This window comes from Glandiceps talaboti, chromosome 14 (assembly GCF_964340395.1).
Source record: "Glandiceps talaboti chromosome 14, keGlaTala1.1, whole genome shotgun sequence".
In the NCBI taxonomy this organism is placed as follows: Eukaryota; Metazoa; Hemichordata; class Enteropneusta; family Spengelidae; genus Glandiceps; species Glandiceps talaboti.
In genome coordinates this window covers 13,349,448-13,371,029 of record NC_135562.1, presented here as the reverse complement: position 1 = coordinate 13,371,029, position 21,582 = coordinate 13,349,448, and the positions used below count along the sequence as shown (strand labels likewise).

General features: G+C 38.3%; 1 protein-coding gene across 1 annotated transcript in view; it reads right to left on the bottom strand.

Annotated features, from left to right (window-relative positions):
• Positions 1–20,327, bottom strand: part of LOC144445286 (uncharacterized) — an 89,052-nt gene extending 68,725 nt beyond the window's left edge. The window contains exons 1-6 of the mRNA XM_078134828.1: positions 19,016–20,327; positions 8,439–8,933; positions 7,471–7,569; positions 6,144–6,215; positions 4,022–4,153; positions 1,090–1,263 (exon numbers count right to left, since the gene is read on the bottom strand). Of these exons, the coding sequence (XP_077990954.1) occupies positions 1,090–1,263; positions 4,022–4,153; positions 6,144–6,215; positions 7,471–7,569; positions 8,439–8,933; positions 19,016–20,327 (2,284 nt within the window). The remainder of the gene's footprint in view (positions 1–1,089; positions 1,264–4,021; positions 4,154–6,143; positions 6,216–7,470; positions 7,570–8,438; positions 8,934–19,015) is intronic.
• Between the last annotated feature and the right edge of the window lie 1,255 nt (positions 20,328–21,582).

Here is a 21,582-nt window from a genome sequence, read left to right as displayed (position 1 = left end):
AAGCTTCAAAAGTTTTCGAAGTTAAAGTTAATGTTAGTTTTAAATGTGGTTCGCATGTCATACAGTGGCATTAATATTGCCTGTATAGTAAGGTCACTGGTATGTTAGAGAACTTTAGGTGTTCATACGTAGTGTATACTACTTAATAAAAACTGGAATCTGATAAGATGTGGTGATTTGTAGTGTCGATAATATGTAGTGTCCAAAATAGAAAGTGCATCTACTCTTCGTACTGAAGCGATTTAGATTAATATTTTTTATAAACTATCTCTGAAGATTACCATTACGAAACCTTCAAGTTCACTTTTGCCCCGAAATGCAATATAAGTGAAGCATTAATTGTGAAACAGCCAAGCATTTACATGACATGTTCTATAACTAGTGTATGCAGAGTTATGTTTGAACTCTTACGTGAAGTAATATTAAAGAATTTATGTAAGAAACGGGGACAATAATAAATTATATATGTACCAGTCAGTTCAGACAAGGCTATATGCCATTGTAGAAAAGGATTTTCTTCTTCCATCACAATCAAAAACACAATGACCCCCCCGCCCATCCACAATTTTCAAAACAGCATGACCCCCCTACTGCCAATTTCAAAAACATTGTGACCCCCCCGGCCGAAGAAACTGACTGGTCCCTTATGAGGGGTAACAAACATTAATCTGATTAGCCAAAAAAATGACCATTTGTGTAGGGCGTTGGTTCAGGATGAACCGGCAGTCTAGTCAGTGCTCTCTTCGTAGATGGACGCTTTTCATTCTGTATCCGTTCCAGTTCTAATTTTTATTCTATTGCGTAGATCTATGTAAAATCAAATGAGGTCCGACATTCTCCAACCGGTACAAGTCGCAAGGCCACGGACACAGGTTTCCAGAGAATATTGTTTTTACCTTAATATATTAGGTTTTTTACCTCTGTTTTTTCCTGGGCAGCGTTTGTGCAAGTCGGGGGTTGTTTATGTGTTTTTGCATCCTAATGGTATGCTATTATTAACCACCACTCCGTCTATGGGGCACCTGGCTTTCACCTCAGTCGAGTTGAGCGTAAGTTGTATGTTGCAGTATAGGTGAGACTATAGTTTACCTGTTACATTTTCAAATGTGATCACAAACGTCCTGGCATCTTTCATTTCAACATTCTTAACTGGACCACCTTTTGATTTTCTCTTGCTTTCAAAATATAAAGATAAATCATCCTTGGTAATACCAGTCTTATGTGCAGTGACTTCAATGCTACATGGATCGTCTTTGGTGAATGCTGTAAAGAATAAAAACAGCCTGAAATACATGTGCCTGGATAAAATGTGTTATTTCAAAAATTACATTGTGTGCTACAGTTTACGTTAAAGTAACAGCCTACTACTTAGTTTGGAATTTTAATTAGTGAAACAACTTCCAGCAAACACAAACTCAATGCCTCCAAAAGGTTGGTGGCAGACTGAGTGAACGTTTTGTATTCACTTTTAAAAAGTTCAAAATACAATGGACATAATTCCTAACACCTCCCACTTATAACATAATCATAATAATGTAGTCGGATCAATATATAAGTTTTCAGGGATGTTGTAATTTTCAGTCGGTACAAAACACAGGTACAGGCCAGGCCTGGCCAGGTAGCCACTCAATATTTTGGGGCATTCACATTCACATTCGGATCCATGACAAATTTAATCTTCCCTTTCAATGCTAATTCATCAATATTAGTTCTTGAATATGTTCACATTCCTTTCCATTTCCCCCTTCATACATATGTCTTTGTATGCTATACTGTACAGACAGAAACGAGTTGATGCACAACTTCTTTGGCACGTTTTCGATACATCTGGAATAATACAGTCTGGACATTTGATCTCATTTGCATTAGGTCAGAGTTGAGTCACATTAATCTTTACTGCCATCTTTTATGAAACAGATCTTTGGAAAATGACGTCGAATATGTTTGTTGAGTACCTGCCACTATCGACAGTATGCATGTATGATACAATTGAACAACAACAAAAATGTAATAAAAAGTATTGTGAACAGGTCTTTCAGAGGTCGTGGTCACTTTTTATGACGCGTGCCCTGGTATGCGTTCCTGCCAAAGTTAGCACCAAAATCTCTTTAGGGGTGCATCTTTTCCAAATTTGCATGTACGCTCTATGTATTTCAGATGTACATGAAATACATTACAAATGTTTACATGAACATGTACACATATCATTCTTCCACCCACCGTATACACATACATTGCACTTCCAAATAAAAACATTATATGCAACAACACAAACTCTTTACAGTGGTTTAATGATATCTTTCTTGGATTTCGATTTTCTATGGTAACCACTCTGGAAGTATGTGTTCTGAGAACAAACTCTCAATGAATCTGGGACCGTACAGAGTGCATAAAACCCTACACAACGGTACAGTATAGCAGTGCACGAACTAAGTTTGATGACATGAACAACAGAATTAACTTTAAACTTCATGGAAACACAGTTGTAAAAGCGTTTGATACAAATTTTATTTTGCTAAAGAGAAGTGTTAACCTGAAGTATTCACCGAGAGATCCGTTTATTCTTGAACAATGCTTTACATGTAATATTATGTGCGAATCACTGTTCTCAGCTTAGAGCATGTGGTGAATAGTAAATTCATGTAATGCGTTCGATCTAGTAACGAGGCTGAAAAAGAAAAAGTTTCAGTTTTAGTGAGAGTGAAATGGTGACACTGTGGTATGAATTCATCTGAGTGAAGTTTTCAGCATAGACTGTCCACCGATGTGGTCTATTTAATCATCGCTTCGCCCATGAATGGAAGATCGCCATAATGGCCATCATATCAATGCAAATCTGTCTAACCATGTCTCAATCACGTGGATAGATAATGATAATAGCGTGTAGTTTCTCGACTACCCAAGACATACTCTCCATGTTAGGAAATGGCCATGGGGCACATGAAACTGTTGATACGTTTTTTATATGATAATAGTCATATTCAAATTATCAGAGGTCACACTGCACTAAGATTTAGACAACAGTTACATTTTAGAACTAAATGTCTTGTTCAACAACTTTAAAGCAACGATAACCGTACATTTGCTAACAGTAAGCCCCTTTTGTCCTCTGTTTATGACACATCCCTAGTGATGCATACATCCAAAAAATGTGTCCCCAGTGTCACATATGGTATGAAATACCCACAGATAATGCGTTGATGTGACCTCTGTCTTCATAAATCTAACATCATCAAAAATAACAAATTGGAAATATAAGTACTGACTATTGCCCGGTACTTATAACAAACATCCACTTTCTCTTGTTCTAGGCATTTGATACAGTTAGCTTGTAGTTGTCCATAATCGCATGGAGTGGAGCAAACGTCTACCGTCGTCTGCACTTATCTACACAGTGTTGATCGAATCCAAAGCTTCCTTACCAAAATTTGATGTAATTTCACCACAATCACCAAATAGAATATTGTTTAAGATTTTAGGAGGAATTTCTTTGAGCCACTGTTGAATATCGCCGGCTACAACCATTGACAGAATAAACATGGTACATGTACAGGATGCCAAAAAAATTTGCAACACGCATAGCAAGAGGCATGGTAGTCGAAAATTCTTACAATTTACCATATTTAGGAAAGTGGGCTGGTCAGCAATATGGAAAATTACTGCACGGGTACAGCTCGAGATTCCTCCATAGCAATACTTAGGGACATGATTATAGGTACATGATAATAAATGGCATGCGATTCATGACAATGCATCATGAGTGATTCCAAGAACATTAAGACAATAGTTTCATGGAGATTTTGAAAACAAAGATAACTGATTGCGAATTGCTGAGAAAAATAACATGACAACTATTCGCAAATGTACACCAAATATAATGACTGGTTCAAATCTTTGGATCTGAATGTAAATCAAAAATAAATTGAGCCGATACTGGCCTAGCATTGCCTGTACCTGACCTGGCCTGTACCAGACCTGCACCTGTGTTTTGTACCGACCGTGTAATATTAGAATATGTCACCTGTTTTAAAGGAAGGAATCAATGTTACAGTGATCACAATAACAAAGATAATGTTCATCACATACAGTAGGTCAATCCATTCAAAGAACCAACTTGCCCATATTTCCTCTCCATATAGATAACTTGTTAACCCTAAAATGAAAGGTACAAACAATGCAATTATATTTTGTGTTGTATCCAATACAATGATATACATAAGATATAAACTGCATGCTTCCCACAAGGGGAAAACCATGGAGTTTGTTACTACACACATTGTTTGAACCTAATCAACAAACTTGGTAGTACATATGCCCTTTGTTTCATATATGATGTACTAACATACATGAAATTGAAACTTGTATTCTAAGATATGTTATCTTCAACACACCAAATAATATGAAATTTTAAGGCTGTATTCTTAGGATACAGGCTAATTGACGAACATCATTAATGTATGCTAATGATACATTTAAACTGAAAGCTATGTAATCAAACTTCGGAGCAAATGTGCGCATTATTATGGTTGATAAGTGTACTCAATTATATGACATTCTTATAGCCTAGTACACAGAAAATCATCAATTACACTGCTTATTATGGTTGATGTATTTACGAAAATGTGGAATTTGAAGGTTGCATTCTTAGGTTATAGTTAATTAAAGAAAATCATTAATTATGCTAATTACTCATTAAAATTAAACACTAATATAACTGGCTCGATGAGCTGTATGTACCAAATGTTGTGGCTTTTGATCTGAGGTTTCTATTCTTCAGATATGGCTTAATTACCGAATATAAGTAATTATTGTGCACATAACGCCATGTTGTTGATATTCAATGCGTATGCCCATGACAAGTAAGACGTAACCTGATTGTCTGTGTGGCTTACTTTAAACAAAATGGCGTGAGCATGGGCACCAGTTCAGATGTAGAGGAGGCGATGAGGATAAAAATGTAAACGTGTACCATGAATGTCATTTCAGGCAAAATAACGAAGGTAAAATAGCAATGAACAATTAGCCCAAATCTACATCGGATTTTAATCAGATTGTTATAGCGATAACATCAAGTTGTTTCTCCATTACAAAGTCACATAATGATGTTATCTTTGACCTCATGGCTTGTGCATTCCATAATGCAAATGAGATGGTCATTGGGTGATGATTTGTGCCTTTCAACAGTGGAATATTCATCAAGTTGCCTTTGTTAGGGTATATGTTATATTCTTATGTTCCATCTGTGCATTTGTAATCACATGGGTCTGATGAGTGATCATTACAGGAATAGGTTGTTTCTTTTTTGTTCCACTGGCACATCCTCTTTCCGTAAGTAACTTCAATGAGTTTTATGAGATATATGACCTTTGGTATGGTTGACGCATGTTCAAAGTTATATTGAATTTGTAATGTACATTCTCAATGTATATCCTAATTACTAAAATTTATTAATTATGCAAATGTGGCAAGTTTCATTAATTTCGAAGGATAATTTTTTGACATCAACAGACATACATGCTCAGACAGACAGACAGACAGACAGACAGACAGACAGACAGACAGACCAAATTATAATGCTACCTTCCCTTGAGGAATGTAAAAAGTAAGCTCTCCATCCCTAAATATATATCCCTAGAAATATAACCTTTCCTTACGGAAGATAAACTAAAACCAGATTTAAACTGAATGCCTTCCGTAAGGAAGGGATTTAGTAATTCAATTATCTAAATATGTCATTAATATTAATCGCTGTTTACCAAACTCATATATATACGTGTGTGTACGTGTATGTATGTGTGTGTGTGTATGTATGTATGTGTGTGTGTATGTATGTATGTATGTATGTATGTATGTATGTATGTATGAATGTGTGTATGTATGTATGTATGTGTGTGTGTATGTATGTATGTATGTATGTATGTATGTGTGTATGTATGTGTGTATGTATGTATGTATGTGTGTATGTATGAATGTGTGTATGTATGTGTGTATATGTACACACGCACGCATGTATGCATTGTGTATCTTAGTGTCTGTCTACCTACCTACCTACCAAAGTGATTGTGCCATATTTGAAAAGGGAGCAGTATAAACAGTTTGACTGTCTTCTTCTTCTTGTACATTTATGTGGACAGCACACTTACCTTCCTCGCCGTCAGATGTAATAAGTGTTTTCCAATTCAACTTCACTTCTGGTTTCCATATTCCATCATATCCTGTATTGGAAAAATAAGCAAATGTTGTTTTTTATCCCTTTATATGCTTCAAAGAACTTCCCGCGTTTTGCATTGGGCATTGTTCTGGGCAAGACGCTCTTGGTAGGAACAAAATCTTAAAGTAGTCTTGTATCAGTTGTTTTGGTTCAACAAAAGGGAATTTCTAGCAATGGCTTATGAGATGTATGTATCATCACAAGATGTAAAAGTAGGTACGTGCATAGGCGTGTAATGTGTGCGTTTTGTTTTCCCTACGACATACCATACACCCAATGTGTACACGAAAACACCGTACCGCGTACACACCCCTAAGCATATTTCAATTGACACTAAATGAAAACTTTAGAGGCTTTCAATCACACAACTATTACTGCTATAATACACAGTTATTCAGTTACCTCAAATTATAGCCTATTGCAGACTTTGCTACTTTCAGTTTCATGAAACGGCTGTTCTACCAATGTCTTTGGGGTAAAACGTAACGGATTACATGTATACAGAGAAATAAACATGCAATCGCTAATACATGTCAAGATTTATACAAAAAATCAAATCGGAGCATCACTCATTATTGAAAATAAAAAAAATTCTCGTGATTGAAAAAAAAAATCTTATTATTTCTCCAAAGAAAAGAAACAACAGCAAATCAAAGCTGTTCACTGCAAATATGAGCGACGATCGAATGGCATGCGAAACAATCATGTTGAAGTTGAAATCTTTCAATTTCAGCAATGAATTAATGAGTTGATATATTAAGTTGTCATTATTCTACTTATTTTTTGTACGATTGTGATGAAACTTTGTGGTAAAACAATCATATGGTGACACATGTTGTTTTCTATTTGCACTATTCATAAAATATAATTACCAAAACTCAGTGAGTTTAGATAAGAATATTTGGCTATTATAGTAGATTTTGTGCAATTCTCTATACATAAGCTTACAGAATTTTGAACAAATTATTCCATTAAAAGACTCTCAAAATAACATGAAAAAGATATTATTTTTTAGTCTTGGACAACAAAATTTAAGGAAAAGATGGGCGACCTGCAAAGATATTGCATGGATTTCAGAGTGAATACATCATATGCAATTTTTGTGATTTTACTAATTTCTTGGCAATTTCTATCTTTTTACGAAATAAGGTGACCCCATTTTTCTTTTTACATTTGAATTCATTGCTATGTATATTCTACACACATAGAAAGTTTCATCCAGAAATATTTGTCAACGTGTAAACACTGTATATACTCACTTGCAATTAGATAAACTTCATCCGTATTGACATGAATTTCTTCTCCTGATACTTCATTATCATAAATAGATTCATTTTCTCCGCGTAGGCCACCATCTCCTAAACGGAAGAAGATAACATCTAATATTTCACATACCAAAGTAAACAGAAAGTCTGTATTCTTGACTATGTTATTTAATTTACATTAATTCTCAATCACCAATTCAAGCATTATATCATTCAAAAAGGTGTGTTTGCCATAGATGAGACATTCCCGTGTTGTTCTCTACTTATTTCCCCGTTGATTTATCAGTCAGGTCGTAATTTCATCAGTTTTGTGAGATATATTAATATAACTAATATTCATAGTGGGTAGCAGGCCCGTCGCCCCAGGCTTTTGCACCCCCGGTCATGTGTCCCTAGTCTTTTGCCTTCCATTGCCCTTTGTTGCTGGCCCGTTGCCGCTAGTCATTTGTCCCTTGGCTTTTTGCCCCTCACTCCCGTTGGAAAATGTATTTTTCTACTATCAGGGAACACACTATATAACAATCAAGTGTTGGGTAATGAATGACGTTCACATTGCCTGTTATGTACTATGTTTATAGTAAATTGACAGTGGTGTTAATACGGTATTTTGCTTACATGAACAAAATGGGAAATTGATCGAAAAAGTCAAAATCAAAAACATTTCGCGCTTTGTCATTTTTGTAGATGCCGAGTAAATTTTGACCGATGTTTAATACTTGTAGTAAAAAAGACGGCACATTTATGCTTTCAATTATCCATACAATTTAACTGCTATAAATTTCACCATGTCATACATTGATGTATTTATGGTTATTGATTTTTAGTGATTGACAGGTCTATTTGTCTGTTTGATGTAAACAACTCGTCATTCAGACTTGGTTCAGTGTTGTTTACATATGATCTGTAATTACATATTGGAATCACTGCAGTATTTTCAGAGGAAAACGGAGTAAAACACTTACTTAGCATGAAGTATCTTTCAACAGCCTTAAAGTTGTCTTGGTCGTACTCAACTCGCAGCTGAGGTGTTATATTCAGTTTACTAGATATTTCTATCATCTCATCGCTTATTAACAATGGTTCAATTGCAGCGGAAAACTGCCCCGATCGACACTTGCCCTCAAACTTGTATAAATGTAACAGTGATGTAAAGTTCAATATAAGAAGCAAGCATCCTTTCCCTACATCTTTGACATTTGCATAGTTTTTGTTGCAACTGTTATTCAGTCTTTTCTGATTGTTTGGGTCCTGTTTGAATATATTAGAATGTTTTTCCAAAGATTTGTCAACACATTGTAGTGTTTTTTTAACTTGTTCTTCTTTAAGTTTCGAGTTTGTTTTGCATTGTTCTTTACTTTCTTCTGTTTCCTGGAGTTGACAGTGTTGATATTCTTGTCGATATTCTTTACTCATTTCATGATATGGGCGTTCCTCAACTTTAACTGTGATACTGAGATCTGTAATAAATAGTATCATATAAATCGATTTCATCTCTTTGTTTAAGGAGTCTGACACAGGGTTCTTGACGGAATGACAATACTTACAGCTATAGTGCATTGAGAATGCGTGACATTAAGTGGCCAACGCGAAATAGAATAATTAGGCCAGAAAAGTAAAAAAGCTGTTCAACGGGCCCGACCTACCCATATTTTGGGCATTTCAATTTTTTTTGTGATGGGCAATATACCCTCATGTGGGCTTCACATGTTAGCAAAATGCACACTTTGTTTCAAAACTAAGGTGTTTTCTTTATATTTTCTGAATGATACAAGTGACCATATGCATTTGAGTAAATTCCAAGTTATATAATCTTATACTATGGCATACTTGGCTCTGACGATGCATACAAAAGTGAATTGAGATTGAACTAACCTGTTGCATATCCAACTTACAGTAAAAGAAAGAAGCAAATATCTACGACCATGGGAAGGGGCTGAGCAGTCTTTGGGCCATCAACATTCCGATAATCTGAAAGTCTTGAAATATTTTGCCCTTTATTCGTGATTTTTTGGAACCAACTTAAACTTCAGAAGTCATTTACCAAGTGCACATCCGCAACTTATCTTTTAGTTTTGCCACAACAAAATACACTTCATAGCCAGATAATCTGTAATGTGTAGTGTAATTGTCTTAATTCTGATATTCAAGCATTGAAAGACTTTAAACTATGTCTATGGTTTGATAAATGTATGCCTCTAAATGGACTCCTACATTGTCCTTATTTTCAAAAAGGTTTCCATCTTCGGAGGTGTCCCCTTCTAATCAATAGCAATCACAGAGACGATTTTCTTTCTCTCAAAACAAATGGAAGGTGGGTGGGTGGAGACATCTCCTTTATGCATGTGAAATCCACATCCTTTGTAAAGCACTCTCGTTTGGGGAATGTTATTGTAGTTCTTTATCACTGCTATTTTAATACAACATTGTACCATATAATTTTATATCTCCACTATAGTGTACGAGACAGAAGGAGTGGCTAAAATAATTCTGGAATTTCATTTGGTGGGTCGTAACAATTTGTGAGATTATAAGGTCAGAGAAACTACACAATTTGTTTAACCATAAATTTCCTAACTGTAGAACTAATGGAAACCGATTGCCATACAAACAAATTGCAAGAGATGAAATCAAAATGACTGAATAAGTTCTACATAAACTCAATCTGAAATATTTTGCCATCAGCTTGTTTTTCAATCTTTGTCCAACATTGTAAACACAAATCTACCTACCTACCCAATGTGATGGGCTAAGTTGCCCGTTGGACAGCTTTTTTTCTTTTTTTTCTGGCCTTATAGATATTTAGGCGAAATCTCCATTTGTGCTTTTTAAAAATATCTTGGATAAAGTTCATCCAATTGACACTTATCAAAAATCCGACATGAATGTATACAAGACCATTCAATTTTCGAAAAGATAAAACGCTCTCAGCCCTACATATAGTGGGCATCCATTCCTCGCTAGGCGATCTCTCAAATGATGCATACCTATTACGAATTGTGAACGAACGAACGTGCATGAACGTATTGGAAATGATAATTCGGTGAATGGGTTATTTGCTCAATCGGTTTCAGCAATATCACTTAATGACTCCTGGTACTCAGCGCAATGTAAACGTGGCTTTCATGATTCCCAACATCGTCAACTTACTTTCCCATCTGTGCACTTTGGATATAAAGATGTAACTGATATACCAAGGATAAAGATAAATAATCTATCGTGGATCATGCGATTTTGAAGGGGATATGTAATAATATTGGTCTTTCGTATCGATTGTGTTGTCAGTGACCCCCCCCCCCCTCCCTCCCATTTTATTTTGGTAGTTTCTCAATGTTTTAGGTAAGGAACTTTACACTTTAATGTGACAGACCTGGTGGCCAGGGTTAGCATTTTTAAATTTGAGCCCTAATAAATTTGTAGCTCCTCCCATCGTTTACCTAGGTATGGATATATATTTCTAATCGCATATCGAGATGAAGCGATTCCAATGTGATAGGCAATCATACAGAACTAGCAGTATATATTCAAAATTACACTTCGAACTTTTAATCAACTAAAGTGTGATTTGATACAATGTAAAATAAGTTAGGCGCAAAGGTAATGTCAATTGCTACAATGTATACATCGAGAACACTCACAGAGATATACCAGTATTTACAGATAAAAAGTGCCGGTAACACAAACTATGTAGATAGATAAAAAAACACATAAGACACACGGCCCCCGTTGAGTGTAGTATATCTGGTCAAGTGATGCCGAAAACCTACCTACCCAATTCGAACAATTGGTGATTTGTACAAGTTAGGATCACTTAGGTGCCTTTAGTGGCGCTCTTACCCGCGCAAAGTAATATCGGGTCACGGGATGCCAACAACCCTATTGACCAAATTTGAATCTACATTTACGCAAGTCCCACCAGTGTGCGATTGGTATTTGCCCACATTGTGATTTTAGATGAAATAGCGGATGGCCAGTTTGTGTACCTCTCAGGGCTTTGATTTCAAAGTTTGCGATTTTGGGTTTCATTATTTGTTACTAATATTTGAAATATATGGTGAATCCTTGATAATTGAACGTGATCTCCGACTAACGAAATCTAACATATTGGCAAAAATTGATTTCGAATATGAATTTCGAATATTCAGTCATGTGATTTTGCCGAATCCCACACTTTATCGACCTGAAGCGAATCCAGTGTCAGGGTTAGTCACTCGCAGTATACGATACAAATTCAAAAGTACTCATTCAACCACCAACCCCTCCTCTACCGCCGAGGGGGGGGGGTGCAACCCTGGTAACAGTCATCTTCAGTGTGGCTGAGGAACAACCAAGTTAGTACATTAGGATGACTTAAAGCACAAACATGATGCAAACTGATACAATGTTTACAAAGATATCGCTCACAGAGAAAGACAAACGCCTGAACAATGGATCAATAAATAAGATGGCGGCATAAGACAAGCGGTTACCTTTGAATGTGGCGCTTTTTCCACTCAAAGTGCAGTTGGGTCACGTGATACCGAAAATCCTATTGACCAAATTTGAATCTACATTTACACAAGTCAAATGAGATTTCTAGGATTCGTACTAACTATATTTTGATTTGAAATGAAATATTGGAGGGCCAGTTTATGTACCTCTATGCTATTAAACTCCTTTTGGAATATATTTACCCTGTGTGGTCAATAATTATAATTATGATAGTGCTAACCCGCCGGGATCTTATAAAGTAGATGCAAAACAGTCAAGCAGTCCACACTGAGTCACGATAAAAAAATACCTGTCATGTGAATATGATATATATGGGGGGTCATCATGTTTTAGAATTAAGGCATCGCCAGTACATGGCTTCGTACATTAGCCAGTACGTTAGTTTGTTTGACAGTTGACCTTTCCCCAAGGTCACCACTCTTGTTTACTGCGCATGCTCGGCGTCTTCATGGAAGCCATGACATCGGTGTTCATCCTGTGAAACGTCAAATATTGCTTGGAAAAAGTATGGTTTACACTTACGGCTCCTCTGACAGTCACAAACATGCCATTCATTGTGCACATGTACATTGTGCCCCTGCAAAATCCACCACAGTGTGGCCCAGTGACTTCATAGAAATAGCACTATCAGTAGAGCTCCAGCACACTGACAGTTCTTTCGCACTTGAACCGCGGACAGACACCTCATTGAACAACAAACGCTCTCCCTTAAAAGCATGGCCCGAACCAGACATCTATCCTAGCTTGTCTGGCAAAATTCGCATACCAAACTTATCAAAGGCACCACAAACTTTGAAATGCAACGAGATCTTCTGCCAAGTTCATCCTATCTTCATTCCCCCTACCAACAGCAACCATCACCTCGTCTGCCAAGGAAACACCAAGCAGTAAAACCACCAGCTTGCATTCTTCCACTATTCTCCTCGACCCTGATAGCATTCTCACCCAGCCTCAATTAGATAAGTTCCGCACTATACACCTAGACTTCAACGAAGTATTCAAACCATCTATTCAAACCATCTATGCTACAATGGGAGATCAGGTCCATTAAAAGCCACTGTAAACATTTGACCAGTTCAACCACCACAACGTAAGGAACGTCTTCCCCTGTACTAGCGAAACAAGCTCACTGAATTACAGAACAAGTTTGACGAACTAGAGAACATGGGAGTTTTCGCCAAACCTGAAGACCTACAGGTGAATGTTGTATACATAAATCCCATTTCTAGTAATAAAAAAAAAGCAATGGAGGCACCTGACTCATCACCACCTTCGCCGACGTAGGCCGCTACAGCAAACCACAACCGTCCCTCATGCCAGATGTAGACAGCACGCTGTGACAGATAGCTCAATCGAAGTATATTATCACCACCGACCTTATTACTAAGGCATTCTATCAGATCCGGCTATCCCGCGACTCGCTAAAATACTGTGGTGTTGCCGTCCCGTTTCTTGGTGTCCGCGTCTACACTCGTTCGGCCATGGGAATGTCTGGCTCCAAAACCGCTCTCGAGGAGATAATGTGCCATGTACTAGGCAGGCGACCTCCTTGCAGAGGGGTCAATAGTAAAATTAGCTGATGACTTGTATTGCAGCGCCAACACTATCAATTAACTTTTAGACAACTGGAAACGCCTACTACAAGCCCTTCAAGCCAACGATCACTAATGCCGTGGTCAAAAGCCAAGGAATGGATCTACTCTCTATGTATCACATGGCGATAAGTTACGCCTAGCCGGTTTCTTCAGTGCAAAACTCTATCGCCGTTGCAGCCCTTACATCATTCAGTCCCACCACAAGCCCTGCATACTTACCGACAGTAAACTGTGCATGCAGGCTTATGAAAAGTTGTGTCATGGAGAATTCTCCGCTAGCCCTCGTGTGACCACGTTTATGTCCGCCGTTAGCCGATATCGGTCATCTCGCTGGGTCCGAAGACATACCTTCTGACTTTGAAAGCCGTAATGCTGAGTGTAGCACCCCGTCATGCCAAGTCTGTGTACAACAAATGGAGGATTCAACTGTTTAATAGATCCCTTTCTATCAGCGATATCACCTCAGGTAATGTCACATTACCTTTCACCAACAGAAAAGCCTGGCTGAACATATAGACCTATGTAGGACACATGCACATCTGACACTTACCAATATCAAGGATGTGAAGCATTACCTTAACAACGTCACAATCACAAGAAATAGTACACTCTTTGTCAAAACCACCGACCCGTTCTCTCCGCAGCGTGAGCGTATTGTCATACCGTGCCAAGTCTTAGATGGTTTGATTACTGCCATCCACATTCGCCTCAACCATCCATCTAGTCACCAAATGAAGAAAAATATACATCAGTACTTCTATGCGCTCGACATGGACAAATCAGTCCAACAGACATCTATATTCTGTCATCACTGTGCCTCCCTCAGCAAGGTCCCCACAACATCATCGAGCAGTCCACCACCCACCCACCAGAGGCTGTAGGCATCACCTTCTCTGCCAATTTAATCAAACGCGAACGTCAGCTTGTACTTGTACTCCACGAAAGCGTTACATCATTCACCACAGCCTGTCTTGTGCAAAATGAATGCCACGACACGCTCCGCAACACCCTCATCCAACTCTGCATTGAACTGCGACCCCTCGATGGGCCAACAGCGGTTATCCGTACCAACCCTGCTCCAGGTTTCTCTACCCTAGTGAACGACGACCTCCTCCGTAAGTACCACATATCAATAGAAATTGAGCGCACTGAGAATCGCAATAAAAACCCAATCGCAGACAGGGCTATCCAAGAAATTCATGACGAACTCCTATGCCAAGACCCATTATGTGCAACTATCACACCGCTTTCTCTTTCCATCACAGTCGCAATCATCAACACTCGCATCCGCTCAAGAGGCTTGTCAGCATGCGAAATGTGGACACAGAGGGATCAGTTTAACCACTCACAACTCCCCATCAATGATCGCAAACTAATCATTGACCAACACTCTCAGTGCCTCGCGAACCTCCAGTCAAGCAAAAGTTCCAAGGCCCCCTTAGGCAAGTCCCCGACAGCTCCACTACTCGAAGTTGGAGATCTAGTTTATCTACATACAGACCATAACAAAACAAATGCCCATGATCGCTATCTGGTCACCAGTGTTGACTACCCATGGTGCAACATTCACAAGTTCGGCGGCAGCCAACTCCATAGCACTTCCTACTGCGTCAAACAGTCCGAATGTTACAGTGTGCCCGCGCCCTCAATGATACATCACCACTGTATCAACCACCACTACAACACAACCTTCCTTGCCTCCCCCCACCCAACACACCAAAAATACCCCATGAACTTCCACCGCCAACACATAGTCAAGACCCAAGTTCCAAACCAGCGACCAGTGACACTAGCGCACTAACTATCCCACCAAGTTCGCAAGAACCCTCAGCAATTGACAGCAATGTTGGGCAACCGCGTCCCTCCATAGAACACGTTGCAAACAGTTCAACAAATTGTATAGCTACGCACCCTGTCGTTGAAACCACGTCTGAGCAATTAAGTGCATCCCGCTGACACAGCTACCGTCAACGAGCCATCCGTCTCGCAAACGCAGTCCGCCTGCTCACTTAAAAGACTTTGTTTTAGATTTCTGATGTTTCATGCATGTAAATTATTTCAGTGTTCACAAGCTACACTGCGGACCTCTTGGACCCTTTTTGTGTGTGACTTTTTCATTAACATTTGAACTGTTTATGAAGTTTTAAGGAGAACCCTTTTTCACTTTACTTCAAGTGTATTAATTTTCTAGGCTTAGCCTTCCGTATTCTGCATGCTATTGTTACACCCTATTTGCACAAGAAGAAAGTAGTTACGCTAGTACATGGCTTCGTACATTAGCTAGTATGTTAGTTTGTTTAACAGTTGACCTTTCCCCAAGGTCACCACTCTTGTTTACTATGCATGCTCAGCGTCTTTGCGCGCCATTATGTGCTGTTGTAAATTCCGTAGGGTTAGGAACTCTGTAATAAACCGTTCCATATACCTCCGACATTTCGTGTCTAGTTGTCATCTCAGCATTATTGGTATTAGTAAACTCATCCACATTGGCGTGGTGGCAGCTCCAATCGTTCCTTATGTCATCGAGAGTCAATACAGACAATTTTCGACTGAATTTCCATACAACGCAAGGTAAGACATCTGCACATATACAGTGCACAGCCAGTCAGTTCACATACGTAACTGGAAAACATGCATTGTCTTCAATTACCCGTATTTACATCCAGCATGGTGTATGGGGGGGGGGGGGGGTTCAGCCTGTTTTTGGTTTTAAAGATGGGGGGGGGTCACAGATATTTTGTTGTCCCGATTTAAGAACCAACCCCCACCCTCACCCCCAGGCTGGAGAAACTGACCAGTCCCTAAGGTTCACGTACTACATTTTCTGTTTTTGTTTTGGCTACCACTGTTATAATCAAGGCAATAAATGACTTCACAAATGATGATCAGAAACCCCTCATGGAGAACACTGTATTCTACGATACAGTATATAACCATTTTGAAAGCCAAGTTGTGATCAAACAACCAAAATACATCAAAGTTGTCGCTCAACTATTTGTTGGCGTGTTGCCTATTTTGTAAGTTCTGGGTCGTCACAACGACCTTCAAACAATACAATTAACTGTACTACGAAGCATTGTCCCTTTGTTAAATAAGGGTCCAAAATGTATCAGGAAGGGCAGATTTCAAATCATTGTAGGTTGCAGAATGCAATAGTGTGGCTGTTGATTTCAAATACTCGGTATCATCATGGATGTATTAGTGAGATCAATGTTATTTCATATTGTAATGTTTAAATGCAAATACAGCCATCCCTAACTTGGACCGAACCCCAGGGACCGAAAATGCCATGTGATATCATCAAATGGACAACAGAAATTCATCGGTTCAATTTTGTATATACATGATATACATGTAGTCTACATAGTCAAATGCCTTACTTTTTGTTCAAAGTATTAAACATGACTGTCTCAGAAGTACGTCTAGTGTCTGGCTCGAGAGTGGCTCAACGACTATACACGCTATTTCATGTATTTGGCAATTTACAAACGGCAACATCACATACAAAATATTGATAAACCTTGATACCAAAATAGACAGAAGGGTAATATACTATCTTACCTTTTGTAAAATCTGAATAATTAAGCTCTTCGTATTTCGGAATTCGGCTTGTTGCGTAGCAGCAATGCGAGCATGGGTACTCGAATCAATGTGTGATTTTTTTTTTAAATGTATGATAAAATAAGACTTATTTACCATACATTTATTTTAAAAATCATACAGATTGATTCGAGTACATGTGGATGCGAGGACATCATTTCATTCTCTAGAAAGGGGTACACATACGTGTACATGTGGACACACAGACATCATAGGATTGCAGACGATTCCACTCATATACAGGTAACCAGCCATCACGGTTTGACGGCATGGTGGTGCTACGACGTCTTCGATTTTCAGGGGGTCAGTTTGACAATAATATGGCTATTTGACCTTGAAGTTGGTGGTCCAGGACAAAAGTCAACATGTCATTATAAAAAGCTCATGATTGATAACATGGGTGAAGACACTTGAATGAAGTCTCTATCTCTTAAGCTTCAAGAGTTATTGGGCAAAGTGTGATTATTTACATATATGGCCGCCATTTCACTGTTGTCGCGAGGGTTGTAAAACCCAGTGATGTGCATATGCCCTCTATAACATCTGACATTTGTACCAGGTTTGGTTGAAATTGGCGCATGCATATTGGAGATACAGGTGGGTACAGACAGAAGGACAGACGGACAGACGAAAGGAGCAAGACGTAGTAGCCCCCATTGGGCTACGCCCTTCGGGGGCTAAAAATCAAACACGAACGGTTCACAGTATATTTTGAATGTTAAAGGGCACTATGCAGTTTCTTGATATATTTTTGTAGCTTTTTCATACATTCTTGTTACATTTTCTTTTACTGATTTTGTTCCAAACCGAATGAGAGAGAGAGAAGATAATTGAATGAGATCAAATATTTGCCTAAGGTGCGCAAATCGCAAACTCGCATCGATTTATACAGCTGATGGCATGTTGTTGAAATTCTGTGGTCTAAAAAGAAGAATAAACGGGTCTAATATAGTATTCTAAGGCTGCTCACCAACGTATGGGAGATTTACCTTTCTACAGTTCGCTCTAATTCAGCAATGAAAACTAGGAGTGTAGAATCAAGACGAGTCTGGTTCTACAAAAGGTGGAGTCGGGGATTATAATATTTTACAGTGCAGACATACCTCGAACTCTTCTGCTCCATCCCCTTATAATTGCTCAACAAAGCTTCCTTATTATTTTCACTGCTACAGGTCAGGTATAGGTAGGAGGCACGCTTGTCATTTTAATCACCACTAGCTACGCTGCTCCAGTCCAGATAGAACATTTTAAATTAATCTGCCACTGATACAATTATGGGGAGTGTGTTCACTCACTGGTGTTGAAGAAATCCTACTTTTAACCCCTCCCTCCCACTATCTATAAAATTACAATATACCAACCAGCCATTTCCGTCTTCCGCCCACACACTATAAAGAAATATACCCACTAAATTTAGGACTGATCAAAACAGATCGAGACTGTATTACCAACTGCTCCCCGTCCCCTTTACTTGCTGCCAAATTACAAAAGTCCCAGGGGCAATTCAAGTTTGTCACCTCATACACCTTTATGTTGGGTCAGATCGTCAGAAGTTTATAAATCAACTTTCCAAAATTAAATTGGGGGTGGGGGGTGTTAGCTGCTCTTACATTGTCCCTACCATTAAATGTTCGAGGTCTTTCCTATTATAATTTCTAACGGGAATGTTGAAAAACAAATTTTCTCCATAGTCTGATTTTTTTTTAAAAAGCGCCCAGTCCCACAATATATAACAAGAATAACGAAATGTATCAAAAAGGAATAGCGCTCCCTAACATTCCAATATTGTGAACTGTTGTTAATAAGCTGATAGATTAGGATTACACTTGACTGTCGTGAGTCACACACAAACTTACCTTCGGTACAGTTATCCTTCAGAGCACATTGAGTGTACACTGAAGTACTTTGTGCCTTAAATATTGCAGCAAATTTGCTGTGGTTTTCCGCTACAGACGTACTCTCACGAAAAATTGTCCGCAGTTCTTTAGCTTTCTTAAATGCGTTTCTAATTTTTTTTTCGGATAGTTTTTTTGTTATTCTCCCTGGCCAATCTTTTCTTGGATTACTTACAACACAGTCATCTTCATGATCCGTAAAATACTCGTCTATGTATATTGCTATATGTGAATATGCAGGTGTAAGTAATGGTAAACCAATTGCCATTGCTTCCAAACCATCAAAACTGTACTCCTTGTAGCAATTGGTGACTATACAAAGGTGAGATTGCTGCAGATGTCGTGCAATACGTTTTAGTGACAGATCATTATACAATGAATGTCTTACGTCCAATGCTGTAAGAGTTTCAGTGAACAGAGTTATGTTGATCCCTTTTTGAAAGCCTTGTATCATCCATGCCGGTGGATGGGCTTTAGATTTTTTGTATGTGTCACTGACTTCACCCATTGCAGCTGCGATTACATAAGCCTTTTCGAGTTCATCGTTGCTTTCTATTTTGCCATATGAGAACACTAAATGGTTCTTCGGTATATGTTGGAGAACTGCCTTGTTTTGGAAGAAAGTGTTGTCAGGTCTAGGCAAATATTCTTTATGGGGTTTTTCATACAAATTGTCAGCTCTATAGACAGTGTCATTGAAATGATGAAACATGTGAGGCCCGATGGAGAAGATCATATCAGCTTTATGAGCCCATTCGAACATGTCGTCTTCTAATTTTCCTAATTCATCCATGGAAGAAGGAAAACATTCACTATCTGGAAGAACGTGATTGATTAACACCAAAGTAGCATTACTAAATAAATCATCCTTAATTATACAAGCCGCATCAGCAGTCTTTGGAGCATATCCCACAACATACTCTATGTTTTTAAGAGTACTTAGGCCAGGATAAAAACTCTTGTGGTGAACTAACCAGTCTCTTTTAGGGATGTTGTCCTCGAGCTTCATTTTTCTGATTTTCTCTGAGTTGGGTGAAATCAGTGTGATATTCAGCGATTTTGTTTCTGTCGCAGTTTTATCAGTGATGACAGTATCTAATACAGTTGAATACACCTTCAGGTCCGTATTATTCTTCCTTAGCACCAGGTCCTTGACAAGTGTTCGATGAAATCCCTGCAATCCTACGACGTCGACATCCCATGAATCGAACACAAATAGCACAGCCGTTGTACTATTATCATCCAAATGGGAGGAATTCGAAATGGACGCCATATAGATGACATTCACGAGTATAAAAACTATTGAACTTCTGATTTTCATCCTGATGTCGTCTTTAGATCAAACAGGTCTATAAAGATAAGAATTGAAAAACACTATTTTAAATGCAAACAAGTTGTAGAAAACACAAACCCCCTCAAATACGAACACAAACAAGTGTTTGTTCTGGTGCTATTGAGTCAAGAAAGTAAAGGGCTAACTTTATTTCATACTCGACAATTGTAGAGGGAAGAAAACATGTTTGTTTAATATTTCATTATTTTTAATGCGTCTCAAAGTGTTGTATGGGCTCTTGAGTGATAATGTTGATGCTGTTAATAAACAAACCAATCAGGGACTGCTTTCCACGTCCACTAGCAATTGAAAAGAGGGATCTTTCTCGTAACGGTTAATTTTAGATTAACCAGTCGGAACGGATTTCAAACACCTGCAATAGGTTCATAATGCAAAGGTCACGTGATTATTTTCAAATATGCCCCCCCCCCCCCCACACCAATAAAAGTTCACGTACGCGAAACACAGGTTGATTTTCACAGTTAAGTTAGGTTTCCGTGAAAAGGCCGTAGAATTGGTGAAAGTGGGTATTTAGGACAATTTCTTAGAAATGATATGCCCCCTGCACCGTGCGAGCACACCATGGACATTTCTTTCCAAGAATCTACCTTGTCGTAAATTTTGTGTGATTTTTTTTATATTGTGGTCTTGTGTGAAAAACTAGCTATATTGCAGGTATGTGCCTTTCTTCAAACATTCTGGAAATAAAGATTTTCAAATTGACTCCTTCTACTAACCTTTATCAAACTGCAAAATTATAAGTTTAAAAGTTCATTAGCATCTCTATAAGCTATCAAAACATGTGTCTGGTTATTGAAGACAACTAAAGAGTAATTTTGAATAACTTTTAGTATAAATCGGTACTCCAGTCTTGGTCATCGTTCAACTCATATTCTACCAAGTTTTCTACATATTTAAAGTCTGCTGCCTTCAGGTTATCAATCAAAGACTCTGTGTCCTCGTCAATCAACACTTCCTCACTGTCCCTACTTAGACCTTGCTCATAAATGGCATCATCTTCTTTGGCCTCATGCAATACTGCCAAATATTCAATTGACGATATAGTTAATGTGTTTCGCTGATTTGGCTAGTTCTCACACAATACACACTTACATCCTGGTCCACAAACATTGCCTGATTTCAGACATTTACAACATTGGTTTGTACATGATTTAGATTTTATACACTTACATCT